Here is a 19,333-nt window from a genome sequence, read left to right as displayed (position 1 = left end):
TTCTGACCCCCCCTCCCTTTCAAAAAAAAAAAAGAAGTTGAATTCTCTGTTCTGGTGGGATGTCGAGGGACGGAGCCATGAAGCGCGTCAGTGCCGCCGGGCTGCGTTCTGAATAGCGCAAACCGGAGTCGGTTCCGGGGTCGGTCCACCTCCTCCCCGTGTGCTGGTGCGGTTCGCGGAGGTCTTTGTCTCTGAGAACAAGGAGGTAGGAGGAGGAGGAGGACCATGGTCGAATTGGAGAAGGAGGTGCTCCCGCTTCCACCTCGGTACCGGTTCCGAGACCTGTTGCTCGGGGATTGGCAGACCGACGACAGGTGAGGATCCAGCTCCTTCAAACCAGTTTACGCACGACGCACAGCATCCGCCGCATTTCTGCGCAATGTGAGAACACCGTCTGTCAACAAAAAAAGAAAAGAAAGTAGTCCTGAATTGTTTTATGTTTGCATTTGATCTCCAACACCTCAAGTGTGTGTGTGTGTGTGTGACAGTGGAGCAGATCTACTGCCAGCTGCGCGGATCTTCCTGTAAGATGCTGCAACAGGTTTACTCCTGTGTGTGTGTGTGTGTGTGTGTGTGTGTGTGTGTGTGTGTGTGTGTGTGTGTTTGTGTGTGTGTGTGTGTGTGTGTGTGTGTGTGTGTGTGTGCGTGCGCGCAGAAGCAACTGTTGCTAATACGCTCCCCTGCGCTTGTAAACACCCATCTAAAGCAATATTTATAAAAGGAGGAACCTCACCATCAGCTACCCGTTTGTTTTCATAGTGTGCAAGCAGTGCATCGTGAACGTTGCATTCCTTTGGTAGAAAGCACAAATGGAGAGCGAGCAAGTAATGCAGACCCATAGTGTCTTGTTCATGTTTCCCTTCATGCCAAATTTATAGTGAGCCATCTGCCACCTGGACAGGCAATTTGTAATGGGTCTTTCCGGTAACTGGCAATTAACCTTTGCTTACACTCCATTTGCAGGGCAGGAGATCTGACGTGCAATATAACATGCATTGGTTAATTTAGCCCTTTTCATTATTCGGTCTAATGTAAAACCTCAGCCTCCATTTCACTTAGGCTCTTCTGTCGCAGAGGAATCACTTGCCCGTTGAGGCGAATTGTCCCCCCCCCCCCAAATCGAGTAGTTGTAGGGGAACTCACTCTTGAAAAAAAAAAAAAGCAGGTAAGCAATCCAGGAGCTGCTGGAGAAAGGTTTTATACTGTAGCAGTATGTACATATATAGATAGACATGTTACCAAATTTGACCACAGTGCTCCAATGCTAGAAAAAGGTATCGCTCTCAGTATGTGTGCATGCATCCTTGTATCAGTGACCTATAAAAGCCTTTTTTTTTTTTTTTTGCTCAGCTGAGGCCTAGAAAGCCTCGTTCACTCCAGTCATCACTGATCTTCCAACCTTTAATTTGTCAGCTATTGCCTGAGGACTAATGTTTCCATATAAGAGCAGTGTGACCCGTCACCTGATCACCGAGGCACCGAGGTTACCGTTTGGCCCTTTGAGCTCTGGCAGACGCCAGTCTGAAAAAAACAAGCGGTAGACCTTCTTTTTCGACAAACAAAGAGAAATGAAACACTTGATATAACTGATGGAAAAAAAAGAAGGGAGTAATGTGGCAGGTGCGTGTCCATATGTCTCTCTGTATATTTGTGCTTGACGGCCCCACGGATGCGCTACGTTGCCTTCCGAGCACAGCACGATTAGGACCATGTGGGTGAGAGCTCGCAGGGATATTCTATGCAGATCACTTGAAGGGGCTCTAGAAAGCGGCGACATTTAAATTAGACTCAGCCGCGGGCTTTATGTGTGTGTGTGTTTTTTTTGTATGAAAGGCTGTAATTTACATTCTGCACAAGCCTTTTACTTAATGTAGGTGAAAATGGGATATATGTGTATTTGTGTCTAACAAAAGTGTTTATTAAGGTCTTGTCCCATTCTTTACGGCTTTTTAATGTGTCTGTATGTCACATATATACATGGCGAGGGTAAGAGAGGGAGGGACAGAGAGAACATGGGGTCGAGATGTTCATCACGATGCCGAGGGATCATTAGATGCTACAAAATGGACTGATTAGGAAGCAGGGATGAGCTGTGATTGATAGTGACAGAGGGCTTAATTACGGACCGATCACAGAGAGTTTGTCTGCCATGGTCCATTAATGCAGAGGCCTTTAAGTAAGAGGTGCAGATGAGTGTAGCTATGCTGAACACACAACGTGATCACAAGACAACGCGAAACAACGCAGACATGTTTCTTGCAAAAGTCACACCATGTGCTTCAAAGCTCTCTGATTCTACTTCTGTGGACCTTCTCCTTTGTGTGTTCATGTGTGGCTCTTCTACGTCCTAAAGTCCAGGGGTGTCAAACTCATTTTAGCGCACGGGCATCACGGAGGAAAATCTATTCTCAAGTGGGACGGACAGGTAAAATCATGACATATTAACTGCTGTTAATGTACCTATTGTTTGGTTCACCCCTGTAATCCGGTTTCTTTTAGCTGTGCGGGCCGGATAAAACTCGTTCACGGGCCTCATCCGGCCCGCGGGCCTTGAGTTTGACACCCCTGTGACTTATGCAGTAAACTGAATATCAAGTATATTTATCTATTTATAGCTTGATCTGCAACTTTGATGGAAATTAAATATAGTTTTTGTAGTGTTTGACAGTCTTTGTCAATTAGCATGCCAGAACAAAGATGAATTTGGCTTTTTTTCTGTACAGGGTCAAAGAATTCTGCTACTCGAGAGAAATCGTGTGAATGTGGCCCGCCGGTGAAAGGCCCTAGTTGCTGTCGCTATTAACATGCTTTCCATTTTAAGTCACTTTAATCGAGTGTGCGCCAAATGAAACAAGTCAGTAAGTGAGCGCATGTCTTGCTGACTTGTGTCAATGTTGGATTGTATTTAAATTGGAAAGACTCATTTATAAATCACATCGAAGGCTTCTGTTTTGAGGGTCTGCTAGATGCCTGAATGAGTAAGTGCAGGTCTTGCGGTTTGACAAAAGTAATTTTCCAAGTGTTACTGTTTTTCCTAATTTTGACATCGGAAATAAATGAACTTCTTTATCTACTCGATGTAGTTCTTGACTCTCCTATGACAAATATCAGAGGGTTATAGAAAAGTTAAGCGAGCCTGCGGTAATTTCCCATTTTATATTCGCTCGTTGCGGTCCTGATATTTATGTTACAAATCAGCCTTAGAGTGATGAAATTCTTGCTTAATGCACATCATTGACTTTGGAACAATAACAATATATTCCATTCTCATAACCACTTGTGAACTAACACAAATCCCAGCGCAGCCCTTTTTCTCATTCGTTAAATTTGTTTGAGGTGGAATAAAATCCAACAGGGCTTCCCCCGGTTCTCGATACTTAGCCCCAGAAGAAGCCTTCCCCAGAGTTCAATGTTGCCATACAAACAACAGATTTTTCTCCTCGAGACAACCTCTTTGCTTTTGAATCCCAGGCTCATTCTGCGTGCTCTGCCACCATTTCCACTTTTAATTCCTCCTGTCAAGGTTTACTCTAATGGGGCCGGTAAAACCCCTAACATGAGCGTCAACGTGAGTCCCGGTTATTACGACGCTTTGACCGTCTTGTGAGGTGAACAACGGAGCCTCTCTCATGTGATTCAGATGCCAGTTCCTATCAGCTTCTATAAAAAAAAACAGTTCAGTAAGCAGGTTCCACTCCCTGTTGAGAATGGCAGCTTTTTAACTCATCTCATGCATCACGTCTGCAAACCCCGAGGCATAAAGTGGGCCTATTAGCAATGCAGATGGCGTTCATGATGAGAAAAGTCACTTTGTGGAAAGGTGTATTTATCAGATTTGCAGCTGTAGGGTAGCAACGGGGTGATGAGGGAGCAGCCAAACCTCATAACTTCATTCATGGCTTGCGCACGTCCTCGCAGACATGCACATAATTCTGCTGATAGAGATCTGGTCTGAGGTGAAAAACACCCAGCTTTCACTCTTAAAGGAACCAGAGGCGCTTGATGAAGGCAAACTGCGGCTGTAAGTGTTCTGGGCTGCAAAGATCAAATTAATCCCGAAAAAATTTTCCTCCTATTGATTATAAAAGCCTCTAAAAAGCCAAAGAGGAAATGTTGCCTGCAGGACCGAACATTCTGGGTGTCTGATTGAGAAAAACCGAGCAGCTATTCTGTCAGGAAAGTAGGCATCAAGCGCAAGGAACACTTACTACTAATTTACCCTTACGACTACTCGCTACATTTGATTAAATTTGATTAGTTTTCACATTCCGTTTTGTAATACCAGTGCCTATACCGTGTTGCTATGCGCGCCTCTACGCTTGAAATAGACTCCAACAAATCAAACGGACAAGATAAATCTCGTCGATTTCCTCCGTAATGAACAGTAGAACAGAGCTGAAAGAGAACCGTCCGCCCCCTCGGAGTCAGCAAAGGGCGTGTCCCCGGTGGTCATCTTTTGTCTTTGTATTTTTAGAACTGATTTTGCCGCCGATGGGAGTTAACAAACTACGTATTGAATTTCATAGCCCTCCTTTTTGTTACGCGACTTGTATCAGTACTTGACGGCCCCCCTGCTGGAGATACTAACAGTGCCATGAGGCTGACTAGCATGTGTCTGAGCACCTCTGGGCCCTGGTGGTGTTTAATGTGGCTTGAGGGGCCCATGGCATTAGAGTAGTAGCAGGAAGCTGCTGTGTCACACTTTTACAGGGGGGCTACACACACACACACACACACACACACACATATACACACACCAAAGTCCACGGATCACAACTCCCCTATTCCCAAACCGTGTTATCTTAATACACCACCAAGTTGTCTTTCAAATCCAATAAGTTGCACAGGCACAAGGGACAAACAATAGAGATGATCCTCCTCATGTTTCATTCTTTTCACATTGCACTTGTCAGCACCGATTTCAAGATATTCTTATATCTGGCCGATTCGATCTCATACTAACTGTCTGCGTACATCGGAGTCTCATATAATCCACGGGGACGGGGAGATGGATTGTCGCCGTATTTCGTTTCACAGAGTTATACAGAAACCGAGGCTACGTATCGTTTCCTCCAATGAAAATGATATATATTTTTCATTTATTTCGATATTCCTTACGGTTTTGCGGGAGAGGGTATTTACCGAGCCACTTGATGCTTTTTCAGTGGATTCTTTTCGTTGCGCTGTTGTTTTCTGTGCCTTCTCCATTGGAGCCGGTACATGTGTCAATAGATCCTCCCACATGCAATAAGCGGTGAACGGTCATTTTGAACAAAGGAGGAGAAGCAAGTTACGTCAGGCTGTGGGGAGAAAGGGCTGGGGCACTTCCACCGATGATGTATGGAAGTTATAATCCGCGGGCGGTTGTTGGGGGAAATGGCTGCGAGTTAAGGCGGGAAAGCGGGTTTTCTTATTGCCGTGATGTCAGCGTTTGATTTCTGTTCTTTAGCAAAACTATGTGGGTCAGCGATATGAAATTTGTTGGCGGCGATGCGAGCGCGTGTGAAAATAAACCGGTGGAAGGGATCAATCGGAAATCCTCTGAAGCTGTGTGTTTCTTATCGGGCTCCGCCTCAGGACTCACTGTTTCACTTTGAAATGAATTTTGCCATCAAATTCTTTCACTGAAATTTATACACCGTCATGCACTTTTAATCACATGAAATATACAAGCGGCCATATCAAAGCAATATGCCGCCATCAGCGATGCGTTCACTTCCAGTATCCTTCACCCCCACGATCCCGCCCAGCAGCTGACGGTTACTACTTTAATTTCTAAACACCTTCAAGTCGTTTTTAACACCGGGAATAGTGATAGATAATTTAACGGCGCCGAAAAGCAAATTATTACCATTATCACAAAGACATTTCTCACACGTGTTTCCATATCTTGGACAAAATCATGATATATTTTTTTCCCATTTACGAAAATGAGCTCGCTCTGTTTAAAACAACATTTCCGGCAGCAATTCAAGTTTTCTATTTAGGCTACAATATATGCTCCGTGTAATATAAAAGTCTTTGCTTAAGTGTCACTGAATGGTTATTTTTTTGCCCATTTTTGTGGCTTAATCTTCCCTGTATTGATGACATTTCATAAAACATAATTGTTTTCTACTCGTAAATTATTCTTCGGAGTCAAGCCTTTCCATAAGTGCTGAGGACCCGGTAATGGTTTACCAATTATAATGATCTATGATATATATATTCCTCCTGGCTCTCCAGCGAGAGCAGTTTGTGCCGTCAGAAGCCCTCTAATTGTAGTGATGATAGCTGAAAACGCGGCCACTTAATGGACTCCGAACGTCCTCATCGGATGATGCTTTCCTTCCTCCGCTAAAAAGGCCAGGGATAAACCAAGAACATCCAAAGGCTTCAGACATCGTTAAGTTATTATAAAAGTATTTGCTGTAGTCACTGGAGTGTTAGAATCAATTTCGTAGAAGCTATGTGCGGTATTAATAAAAAATTTGACATTCTTTTCATCTGGCTCTTCAGCCAGCGCAAACTCCTGTAGTGACACTCGAAAGAAGAAAATCTGCCTTTTAGCACAAGGAAAAGGGATTTTCATGCATAATCATTTTTTTTTTCTTTTGTTGCTCTCCCACTGTCCCTAACACAATCAGCTGTGTGTGTTGGTTGTGTATCTGGGTCAGGGACAAGCTGTCCTGTCAACCATTTGCTGGTTGCGCGGATAAAGTGCAGAACACCTTGCATCTCCTAAGCCCGGTGATGATGTGTGATTTATTTGCTGCTTGGCATCCCATTGAATTTTGTGTTTTTTTTCCAGCCTTCATTTTTAGCCTGCATATATATTGTGTGATTTAATATTGTGTTGGTTAAATGTGGCCCCCTTTTCCCGATATGAACCCCGTTCACCCGTCAGACGGTGCAGCCTAAACTTCAAACCGGTTCTTTCTCCACTAATTCATTTTATTGTGTCTTCCAATAGGAGACAACGCCTCGATATTTCTCCCATTTAGAGTCTCCATTTAGATGATAAAATGCTCATGAAAGTCTGTGTCTTTCTGTAATTCTGTAAATCTGAGAAAACTTTGTGCAATAAATCTTCAGATCGCCATTAGCGTCTGATTTCATCTCACAGCTCCATTATTAGTCTGGGAAGCGATGACACTTTGTTTTCGTTTTTTTTGTATTTTTTTTTTATCTTGAAAACACATTTGTAATTTCTTCTATTCTCTCAAATAGAAGTAGTTTGGAATTAACTACTTCTTTTTTTTTTTTTTAACAGAGTCACCCAGCATTCACCTGGCGTTTCTGTTTGACTTATACAGCGTGAGTGTATGAATAGTATAATCAACACCGAGTTTGCCGCGAGTGGGTACAAATACTATTTCTGAGTTTTCCGTGTTGTGTTGGGCCGATGCCACGCTGCTGCACACGTGCACATTTAAGTTTCTCTAGGTTCTTCCACTGTGTCATTAGATGGCCAGTGCTGTGTCATTATGGAGCACAGGCATGGGTGGAAACAGCAGGAGAACAAGGTTTATTCATACTATCCCTCTCCCTCTCTCTCTCTCTCTAGCTCTCCTCCCTCCTCCGCATGTCTCCGTCTGTCTGTCTGTCCATCTGTCTGCGTCTATTTATCTGTATTGCCCCCCCCCACCCCCCAACACACACACACACACACACACACACACACACACTCACACACCCCTCTCATCTGTTGTCTCCCTCTCTGTCTCTGTCTTTCCTTCACACTCCAAATCTCAAGAGTGTGCATGCAAATGAAGAAACGCAAATTCCCTCCCCAGGCTCCAGTTTAAAATGTTATGCCATGCCCATTTTTTCCTGTTCTCTTGTTTCCAGCTGTTAAAGCTGCCATTTTTTTTGCTTTATTAAAGCCCATGAGATGATCCTAGTTGCCTGTTTGGAAATAATTAACTTGATAAGCCTATATTTTGGACATGGAGCAGTGAGAGAAAGACCTCTAATGGGGCTATTCCTCTATGTTGCGTGTGCGTGAGTATATATATATATATAGATATGTATATATATATATGTGTGTGTGTGTGTGTGTGTGTGTGTGTGTGTGTGTGTGCGCGCGCGCACACCTCAGGAGGGCCTTCCAGGGTTAATTAGCAGCTATCCATTGAGTGTGAGAGTGATATTCCTGTTTCTTTCATCGTGAAGTAATTCTCTTCATAAGCTTCTTTAATGTTTTTGTTTTTCCTCTTCCATCCTGGTCTTGGATTAAATATACTGGCTTTTCAATCTTATGCCACGGTTGAACTCCTTATTGGGCTATTACTTTTCACACACTGCCGTGCACTTAGGGAGGTGGGGCATCCAGGGAGGGGTTTGCGGGGGGGGGGTGAATTCTCGCTTTTGAAAAACAAGGGCACGATGACCCCCCCGCTCCCCCGGGAAGACATGACATGTTCCTCCGAGAAGGTTTGAAAAGCCTTGAAATAGTTTGATGAATGGAGGGATGCATGGATGGATGAATTTTGGAATAAAAGGTGACTTTGAGTGTCCAAAGGCAATGAGAACATGACAGAGCAAAGGATGAAAAAGTAAAGCTGCCCGATGGACATCCCAAAAAAAAAAAAAAATGGCATTTGTTAACTCGCGTTAACCGAGATATCGGTAAAATCATTATCGTCGACTTAAAACCATGTTGGTATTCATTTTGGCTTGAATTTCACATTTCAAATACCAGTTTGCTGTGGGTGCACACTCCACACCAGCACCGCAATGACATGTAGCTCAGTGAAGGTCATGACGTCCATCGACGCTGCGTTGAGTTCAAGTCACATGTGATTCCACGTAAGAATAAGAATAAGAATAAGAATCAGAATAAGAACAACTTTATCCCGAAGGAAATTGTTGTGCCAGAGTTTCAAGTAAAACATAATGATAATAAATAATAGTAGGAAATTGTATAAACAGAAAAAAAAAAAGTGGGGGAGAATAAGAAATTCAAATGAAACTATAAAATGTCAAAGTCAAGGCTATAAAGTCTTTTAAGGTAACCAACCTTGCGTTGTCATCTGCTTAAAATGCAGCGCTTTCCAAACCACCAAATATTATCCATTCAACCCAGAGGGTGCAAAGAGGGCGGCTCCTCCAACAGCCACATCAAGAATGATGTAGACTGAGAGGGTAAATGTCACAGAGGTTATTTGAGTGCTAATTTGTGCTTAGAACAATTAGCCCGTTCTGAATGATCCCGATGGCTTTCTCCGGTAAAACTAAAGTGTCACAAGATACTCGACAATCACAACAAAAAGTTGAGGGAACAATCCATTCACACGCGAGACCCCGTGTTTGAAATAATCAGTTCGTAATCCGAGTGATTTGACACCACGACGTTAGCGGTCTCATAAAGAATGAAAACAATATTTGCTTTTTCCTCGACAATGTCGACCCTAAAAAGATGTAGATGTACGAAAGAACCTGAATACAGGGGTGTAGGGAGATAACCTGTGGCGTGTTAATACAACCTTTAGCGATGATGTGACTGTTCTGTAAAAAATTCATTACAATTCAATGAATTAGTATTTTTTTCCCTAATTGTCTGATGTATAGCAGACAGTGCCGATTCTGATCTGGCTGAGCGTGACAGCCAATTCCAAAGTGACGGGACCGGAATATGAAACGTAGGAACAATTTTAATTATATCGCATTAGCTGTGAGACCTACGTGCTACGTCTTTTCGGTCGAGTCCAATTTTGCCCTTTGATTTTAGACCGGGTATGAAAAATACACAGGATTTTCATTTTCAATCAGGTCTGATGTTGGTTCTGGCAACAAATCCGAGTCCTTTGAGGAGGTCGCAGCCGTTCTGACAGACTATTAAAAGACATCCGGCATTATCATTTTATCAAATCATAATTTAACTGTTGTTCTGGGTCGGTGAAATCATGAATCCGCTTCTACGCACGTATATCACCTATAAAAATACGGCATCAGTGCCGCTCCAAAGGATGTTAATCATAAAGTAATCAGACTATAGCATTTCAAAGAGGGGCGTTCACCTCTGATGTTATCTTTAAGTGTGGGATTAGATCTAATTATATACAGCACATATGAAACTCTATGATAATTACACAACCAGGGTGATTTTCCAACCCTGTGAATTTTCAGGTAAAAACAATATCCAGCTAAATTCTACATCCCCTGAAAATTGATCCGCCCGAATTTGTTTTTTTGTTTTCCGATGCTTTGCCTCATGCACTGACAGGATATAAAAATACGGATCCTGGAGATTCTATTTTTATTCTCATTATTTCTAATGCTTGTGCTTCTCACTCGCAGGCGGTTATCAGTGTAGACATTTTGTAATCTGTAAAATCTGGTTGCAAAGCATTAACACGTTTTCCAGTATTGTGACGACAGATTTTGTTTTTCCGTGTTAAATTCACATTTTCTCTCATTTCCATATCCTGTCATTTCTCACATATTCTGTACGAACACGCTGAATTTCCTGCAAACCGGTGATAATGGTTCAGCGTGTTCACGGCCAGCGTGGCTGTTTGATTGCGCCGCACGTTCATTAGCTTGCTGCGACAAACATAAACACACAAAATCTTTTCCATAGTTCCCCCCCCCCCCGTCTATTACTTCAAATAACCTCGGGAGATAGAGCGGGGAGCCCTATCTCGCTATCAATTTGAGGCAAGTTTCTAATCAAAAGGTGCAATTACAAACCCGTGGGCTTGCATGATCCCGGGGAGCCGTGTGTATCTGCGAGCCCCTGTGTTTTCCATCATCCGTGCAGCGCAATATTTTCAGCGTGTTGCTCAGAGCAAAGGGAGCCATCAACAAGTTGGTGCGCGGCTATCTGCTCCAATGGCTCAACATATTTCGCAAGTATGTATTTGCTCACATCTGCACATGTGAGAGAGGAGGAAGAGACAACGAATCCTGTGTTGCCATAGCAACAAAGAATAAAGTTGCATCCCACCCCCCTCAACACCCTCACACACGTACGCACCCTCCCCCAAATGTTGCTGGGAACATGCATATGGCCATGTGGGCTGTTGGTGGAGTGTCACTCTGAAATCCACTACACACACATGCACACACACACACACACACACACACACACAGCACCACGTCTTCCTCTTTCTGCAGACAGGGGAATAGATTACAGTTGTTCTGCCTCTCTTTCATCTGTCTGTGTTGTGAGGGGACCACCAGCAAGCCGAAGTCTGGCGTTTTTCATCCTCCACCTGAGTCATACTCTCTTCCCTCCATAGGATGAAAGGAGCACTACTGAGAAATCTCCCCTGAGGTGGCCAGACAGGAAATACAGTCACCTCTAGTTTGTCTGGTTATGTGTCAGAACACATGTAACGGCAGACTCCGGAGCATCTATTTGTCATTTTTTTCCCATGCCTCGCAACGAGTGTCCATGTCAGATGAGCGCGTGAATGGTCTAATAATCCTAATAGCCCCGGTGTCAGCATGTACTTTATCCCATTTCTGTACAGTACGTGTGTGTCTCGAACAAAAGGGCGCCAGAATGGAAAGGCAGAAAAAGCGGTAATTATGCCCCCCATGTTCATCAGAAACATCAGAGGGAAGTAATTTGTTGCTCTATATTTAATCAGTGGACATAACGAAAGTGACTGCAGCTGTCGGGGCCTATGGTGTACAGGCAGGGACACCATTTCCTCCAAAACCCATTAGTATTTAATGTAGAAAGCCACATTGTCTGATTTCCACACTTCCCCATGTATTATGACCTGGGTGTTTTTTTGGTGTTTTTTTGGTTTTTTTTTTGACAATTTGCCGAAATGATGTTTCTTTTGGCCTGTGTGTGATTCTTCTATATTTGCCAGCCCTATTTGCCCGCTCCTCTGTTTTTTCAACTGGCTTCATAAAAAGAAACATATTGTCGTTCCAGTCGTCTACATCTGCCCGACTTTATTGCCCCGCTTATCTCTCTCTCTCTCTCTTTCTCTCTCTCTCTCTCTCTCTCTCTCTCTTTGTATCTCTCCATCCATCCCATCTTCCCTGTCTCAGGGTGCAGGTCGAGTTCTATGTGAATGAGAACACTTTCAAGGAGCGCCTCAAGCTGTTCTTCATAAAAAACCAAAGATCAAGTGAGTTGCTTGTGTTTGGCGTCATGCTTTCTCTGCCTGTAATTACTGTGGTAAATTTCCTTTTTTTTATGCGTGTTGTACATGAGCTCCCCTTATTCTTCGATTGAAGACATTTACCGGTCTTTTCTTCAAAAGAAACCGCCGTCCCTCTGCCGCCTTTTCGTTTATCTTATTGTGTTTTCACAAAGCACTTTTTATTTTATTCACAGACCTTTGACTTGGGAGACTGCTATGATTTTTTACGGTCAGATTGAGATGAATGAAATATTAAGAGGTACTTAATGCATACTGAACATTACCCATACAACGTAATGCAGCGGTAGGGAATACAAGGCGTCATTTCAAAATAAAACACTGAATATATTTTCTACTCAATTAAGCTCCCAGCTCTAAGTCATCCATGGATGCACTTCCTGTTCAGCTAAGCTCTGGCGGGAATGAGTCGACTTTTAGCGATCGTCACGGGCTCATAAGCTGTTCCCTTCCTGGCTTCTGTCATTGATACAGTATTTCACATATTCCCGCAGTGTAAATCACGCAAAAAGGCGTGGTTGATCATTCCGACAATTAAATTCCATTTTTATTTTTCCACATTGCAGGTCTGCGGGTGCGAATGTTTAACTTTGCACTCAAAGTGCTGAGCTGCCTCCTCTACATTGTCAGAGTCCTGCTGGACAACCCGCAAGAGGAAAGACAGGACTGGTGAGAGATACTGTGATAACAGCGTGAAACGGTCTCTTTGAGAACGGACGCCCGGTGACAGGGATGTGAGATCAACTGATATCTGGATCAGAGTCAGTCCAGTTGGACTTGGTAGAGGGAGCTGGATGAGCTGTTGCACTCAATATTGGTTTTTTGGTGTGTTCTTTTTTTTTTTCTTTTTTTTTCCCTTTGGCAGCGCCAGCGCACTGAATTGCACCAAACAAAACACATCATCCCATCCCTGGAGTGAGTTTGACTGGTAAGCATGTATGTCTTTAATTAGGAGCGATGGCTTCCGCCTGTAGTCGGCGACCATGAAAACAAACGGCGGCGAGGGCAGGAATCTCCGCGCCGGCCCACCGATCAGAAACCTTCTATAATGCGATCGATGTACCTTTACTTAACTGACGCGGTTCACATTCTGATATCGAGCATTCCACGTCCACCTTCATTTATCACAATCCGGCTCCATGGATTAGCCGTCAACATAATATGTATGTAGTGCCCGTGTTGCCTAATCAACGGTGATCTAGTGAAGATAAAGCGTGTAATATACAACAGTGGAGAGACAGGATAAACAGAAGCGCACGTGGTCCTAAGGCGATGTCATGTCTCTGGCCCGGGGACCTATTGATCTAATTGGTGGCCGGTGACACTGGCTAAGCTCTGGCTCCAAATGAATAAGTAGCCTGACAGAGCGAGCTCAGGGAAGGGATGGGCTGCCTCCGGCTTCAGGCAGAACGCCCATAGGAGCAAATCATAGCGCAGGCAGGCAGGCAGGCAGGCAGGCAAGCAGCCATGATAAGCCCCGGGATGTCTTTGGGGAAGAAAGGCCTTTCTCTCACAATAAGGCTGTAAAATTTCCATTTGACTGTATAAAAATGCATTTTCGCATTGACCACATTATAATAGCACCTATGAACTGCAAGTGTTGTAAACAGGAGAATTACGTTTGATGGAATGGTCTGGCGTTTGGTGAGAATTTGGCAGGAGAGAATTTTGCTTTTCTTTCATGGTCCCCTGTTGGTTGAGTTTCCTCTCTTTTTTTTCTTTTCACTGCAGGAAACTGATCATCTGGGTGGACAGACCTCTGCCCCTATGGGCCCTGCAGGTCAGATATATCGTTGCACTCCGGTGTAAACAAACGGTCTGTTCGCACACACACCTTTCCCCGCATTTTTCCATTTGTGCCGCGTCGCTTCACAACACGCAAAAAAAATTCATTTGATCTCCCGTCCCCTTTCTTTTAATCGACGATAACAAGCAAATATATGTACACAATCAGACACAGTGGATTCTCTTGCTTTACTTAAACCTGTTCCCTCTAAAGCTCAGTCATCAGCACGCCTACTGATTCCACCCACGCTCTCCTCTTCCATCTCTGCGACTCCTAATTTCTCTGCTCTGGTCTCCCTCAGACTGTCTCGACTCCTCTATGTGTCTGCTCTCCCCTCATCTGTGTCTCTCAATTTCCCTCTCTCTCTCTCTCCCTGTCTTTGCAGGTGCTGGTGGCTTTTATCAGCTTTTCAGAAACTATGTTGCTCGTGTATCTCAGCTACAAGGTGAGTTACCCAGAGCCTGTATCAGTCACTGGATCCTTTCTTTAAATATGGCGACTGCATGGCGCGTGTGCATGCATGTGTGTGTTGGGGGTCCGCTTGAGGATAATGTTTACGCAATCCTTTCTATATATTATTCCAAGCTGAACTGAAGTTTGCATTTTTCTTATGCTACCCCATTTGCTGTTGCTTTTAGAAAGCGCCACAACGTGACTTGCTCAGCAGTGTCCTGTTATTGGCACATCAGACACTAGGGGAGGCCCCTGTGTTGCTCCAGCAGGGGACCGATCCATCAACGGGTGCCCGTGCTTTTGATGTACTTGACACTATAAGCCTATGAAGGGCTCAATCTGCAGATTACTCTGGAGGCGAGAGGCCTTAGCCTTTAGAGTTGACTGATTCCTGTGGACATACGCCGGGGCTGTCCTCCTACACTTGTCATACCCAGGTCAGCCATACACAGGCGGACCACTCATATAAATTTTTTTTTTAAAAACAGTCATGGCTGACACGGTAACTAACTAAAAGCAGAGATTTGCAGGGGGGAGCTGAGAAATACTGGTTTTCTCTCAACGGGCACACAAAAGTTGTATGACACTCGTTCATCCCTTCCCATTCTGCGGTGCAAAGCTGGTCAATTTGTCTCCGTCCGCTATCTGCAATGGAGCCTGTTAAGTGGTAATCCCCTAAGGTCGCCATGACAATGGAGTTTCCTGACCCTTGTGTGTGCTTTGTGTTTCCAGGGCAACGTTTGGGAACAAGTATTACGTGTCCCTTTCATTCTGGAGATGATCAGCGCCGTTCCCTTCATGATCACTGTGAGTGGAAAGCCGTCGCACTGGGATTCTCTCATTACCCGGTAGTTTTGGCAGTCGGGCGCCGTGATCCCTTTTCCCTTTCCGAAAGAGACATGGCATGTTTATTACCCGCGACCGTTGCGGAGACGACATCTCGGGAGGCACATGTTCACACAACCTCCTTGCAAGACATTCTGTGACTGTACCCATCTGCAAGACTAAATCTCTCTCTTCCTGACAGGTGATTTTGCCCTCCTTCAGAAACCTCTTCATCCCCGTATTTCTCAATTGCTGGCTTGCCAAACATGCTTTGGAGAATATGATAGTGAGTGATGCTTCTCCCTGTCAAACGGCTCTCTTACTGTTTGCATTTCCTTTTTTCTTATTTCGTGGGTGTGCAGTAACCCCCTCTCTTTCTCGGGAATTTTCCGCTCGCAACCTTTATCTTCGCGGGAAAGGTAGATCGGGTGTAAATCCGTAAGGAAACGTTTTGTCTAAACGTGATGAGCTGATGACAAGCGGCGGATGAAACATGCTGGTTTTGCCAAGACCTCATCCCAAAAAAATCTGCTTCACAGCGGCCTGCGTACATGTGGGAGGTTCAAATCGAACGGTGCAAAGGCCATTTTTCGACCCAAGATGTTCTGGCGTGACTGAACATGTGACAAGCCAGTTTATCATCTTTGAAAAAGTATATATTGGTGTAGTATATTGAGAGAGTATGTTGTATATTGGAATAATTCTTGCACACAACATTCTTTACGTGGCCTTGGATCACAAATCCGACACAGACCTTTGACTCAGTTTGAATGACGAAAACATGACCGTGTTTGATCGTGAAAAAAGGGCGTAAGCGTGGCAGGGTAGGGTTTTGTCTCCCAGGAAAGACACAAATGCCACAGATGGCATGTGTATGAAGCAGATAAACCAAATTACAGTGATTTCAGCGTTTGACGTCAAAAAAAAAAAAAAAAAAAAAAATCGGATGCATGCAGACATGCTCCTCGTTGTTGCACGCGTGCGTTTAAAATAGAACCTTTGCATTTTATCCATACGATCAAATTTTTCGCCGTTATTTCATACGTCAACTGTCTGTCTTCTCTGCAGAATGATCTGCACAGGGCGATCCAGCGGACACACTCAGCCATGTTCAACCAGGTGGTGATACTCATCAGCACACTGGTCTGTCTCATGTTTACATGGTGGGTATCCACTCTCAAATAGGTCTTTATATGACAGACAGAGAACAGAAAGGTATTTGGTGAGCATGTGAGTGAGATAGTGTGTGAAATGACAACTGCTGATTGGCTCAGTGGAACAAAGGATGTGTCAACTCACTACCAAATCTGTGTGAAAGCCTCAGCTAATCCAGAAGATCTACAACAGCGTGAATTAAGCACGCTCGGAAATTCATGGTTGACATTTCCCCCGTTTATCCCCCAAAGATCACAAATAAAATGCGTGTTACTCTCGCATTCTTACATATGCAGTCTAACCCGAGCACGTGTCCTCCCACGTCAACGCACAGTCAACCGTTTAAGCGGAGTCATGACATACAGCTTTCCACGTGTTATTGCCACAGCAGGCACCTAAATTTAACCCAGCATGTCAATTTTCTGTGAAGCTTATTTGTTTCTCTTTTTTTCTCGATTTCATTCCCGCGACGCCGACCCTCATTAGCATCTGCGGTATCCAGCACCTCGAACGAGCGGGCAACAACCTCACCCTGTTCAAGTCGCTCTACTTCTGCGTCGTCACCTTCTCCACGGTGGGCTTCGGAGACGTCACCCCCAAGATCTGGCCGTCGCAGCTCCTGGTGGTCATCATGATTTTCGTGGCACTCATCGTGCTTCCGATACAGGTGAGGGACCCTGGCGGCCACTGCCGTCCTGCAACATGTTTCCATAAAGCATCGATTTCAAAAAAGGGGGTTATATTAGCATTGGAGTAGCCAAAGCCAACAATACATAACAATAAAATACGATCCCATCAAATGAAAATGAGTAAGAAACACTGTTAATCAGAGTTTTTGTTGCGGTTATTGAATAAATCGGGATAAATAGCATTCATTATTTGATATCCCCACATTGTTAGTCATGCAACACAACTAACACACGACGGAAATATAAGGGTATTGAAAAGTTTGGTCCAAACACTATTGTTCAGCTATTTTATTTACTATAACTACTACTTCTTACAATACATCAATGGAAACTCCCAGCAGTTTCTTGTGTGTATGTATGTGTGTGTGTATGTGTTTGTGTGTGTGTGTTGAATACACCAGTCAACTGCTTGAAAGTTTCTTTGTCTCTTTCTGATTTCCGGGCCTGATCAATGAACATCCTCTACCTCCTCCTCCTTCTTTGCCTGTGACCGGACTTTTTATTTAGTTATAGTTTTTATCTGAATGAAGTTTCAGCATCGGAACTTCAAATTCTTACATTTGCCCCTCACACTATAATCTGATGACTCATTGCATCCTACGCAGTTTTACACTATTTTTATCCACAGAGTATCGTCCTCAGTTCTCCAAATCCCTCTTCTGTCACTTAGCTGATCCAGAGAAGGCATCTCCCGGAAAACCACATCATGGAAGATTTTCAGACACACACACAAACACACACACTGCATGTCAGTATCTGCTAAATCTGCTTGAAAAACACATTAGTTGCACCCATCACTTGCTGTCCATGTTCGTGCATACCCAAGGTACTGTAGTTGCTCTCCCTGTGGAATTTCCTCAGTGGGTGTACCGTACCTGCTGTCAGAGGAAGGCTATTTTAGGCGTAAGATCAAACACATTATCATTTCACCTACGTTGATCATCATTTTTAATATTCCAGCGCATGATAACGCTTCATAGCTTCCATATCACGCACCTTAATTTAATGTGCAACGTAGGTGTAAGATTTCGTCCTACATGTCTGACCAGCTGGCTACTTAGCACATTTCCAGTGTTCCTGTTCATGAGGCGTGATTTCCCACGGCTAATATACCAACTCAGAAATGTACACATTAAAACAAACCAAAAAAAAAAAAAAAAAAAATTACCACGAAATCGCCAATGAAGTTATAAAAAAAAAATGGCGTTCTGGGCATCACCAACATGGAAGCCATGGATATCCCTCTCCCTCTCCCCATCTTTCATCCATAAATACCCCTTGACATTTAGAAACTGGCCCCCCTTATCCCCACCACATGCCCCCACCTACAGTGTGTGTGTGTGTGTGTGTGTGTGTGTGTGTGTGTGTGTGTGTGACACTACAACACTGGGTCCTGCCATGACTAGTTTCCATGTAGCGCAGAGAGTACACAGATAGGACACCGATTGCATCGGGACTCGGCTCCCGTCCGCCACAGCCGTCCGGCGCTCCGGAGGGAACGCGCCTCTCGATAACTCGCCGTGTCTAATTTTCGGCACAACAAGATGATTTGAAAATGAGCCAAAAGAAGACCAACTGTTCAGGTAGTTTGTCACAGCCAAAACAAAAACAACTTTCGCAACTTTCCAGACGTTCCTGGGGGGAAGGGGGGACAAGTGGGGACATTGACAATTGGTGCCATCAGGACCCGCCTGTACGCCGTTTTCATGGGAACGTATATGGCCGGATGATATTTTCCAATTTGGACATGCTGACATTATCTCAGCACAGCATCAGTCGCATTTATCTGCAGCAAAACAATTACCTCCCACAGGAAAGCGGTGCACAAATGGACTGTGAATTCTGTTGACATGGCTGAGGTGTATGCGCGGGGACATTATCTGCTAGGGAACTCCGCGACAGCTCGACGAGGCTTCAAGGCGTCATCTCATTACCAATTTCACATTGACTGCACATCAGTCAAGAAGAATCTTGGGGATTAAATCATTTGAAATAGACAAAATAATCTGTTTGGGACCGCCAGTTGTCTCAACTTTTTATAATAAAAGTGTAGTTTGGATTTTGGGGGATCCTACCTGGCACATGGTGAGGCAGTGTTATAAGCAAAAACAGTCCAACGGTCATAAACCTCATAATAAGGGTCAAATCGAAGGAGCTCATTTGTCTTTGCATGAAAACGGGCAATAGTTCTTACATATTGAATGCACGGTTTGTACCGTAATGAAAAAACATGACAATTTTGAACCCTCTGACTCAAGGCCATGACTTTTCACAACCCCGCTGCTGTTCACCGCCGTGTTTGCATATTAATCTCTGCT

The 19,333-nt window shown here is 44.1% G+C and overlaps 1 protein-coding gene across 3 annotated transcripts in view; it reads left to right on the top strand.

The window, feature by feature from the left end:
• kcnt2b (potassium sodium-activated channel subfamily T member 2b) overlaps nucleotides 1-19,333 on the top strand; it is a 40,086-nt gene continuing 20,753 nt past the window's right edge. For all 3 annotated transcript variants that reach the window (XM_086175736.1, XM_086175735.1, XM_086175734.1), the window contains exons 1-10: nucleotides 1-314; nucleotides 11,995-12,074; nucleotides 12,674-12,776; nucleotides 12,973-13,035; nucleotides 13,839-13,887; nucleotides 14,279-14,338; nucleotides 15,079-15,153; nucleotides 15,374-15,457; nucleotides 16,240-16,334; nucleotides 16,813-16,993. In XM_086175736.1, coding sequence (XP_086031862.1) covers nucleotides 226-314; nucleotides 11,995-12,074; nucleotides 12,674-12,776; nucleotides 12,973-13,035; nucleotides 13,839-13,887; nucleotides 14,279-14,338; nucleotides 15,079-15,153; nucleotides 15,374-15,457; nucleotides 16,240-16,334; nucleotides 16,813-16,993 — 879 coding nt within the window. In that variant the 5' untranslated portion in view covers nucleotides 1-225. The remainder of the gene's footprint in view (nucleotides 315-11,994; nucleotides 12,075-12,673; nucleotides 12,777-12,972; nucleotides 13,036-13,838; nucleotides 13,888-14,278; nucleotides 14,339-15,078; nucleotides 15,154-15,373; nucleotides 15,458-16,239; nucleotides 16,335-16,812; nucleotides 16,994-19,333) is intronic.

Source organism: Fistularia commersonii, chromosome 28 (genome assembly GCF_037954325.1).
Source record: "Fistularia commersonii isolate RoL2024-O1a breed Wild chromosome 28, RoL_Fcom_v1.0, whole genome shotgun sequence".
Lineage (NCBI taxonomy): Eukaryota > Metazoa > Chordata > Actinopteri > Syngnathiformes > Fistulariidae > Fistularia > Fistularia commersonii.
The sequence above is the reverse complement of the archived record's forward strand: the minus strand, read 5'-3'. Positions and strand labels throughout refer to the sequence as shown.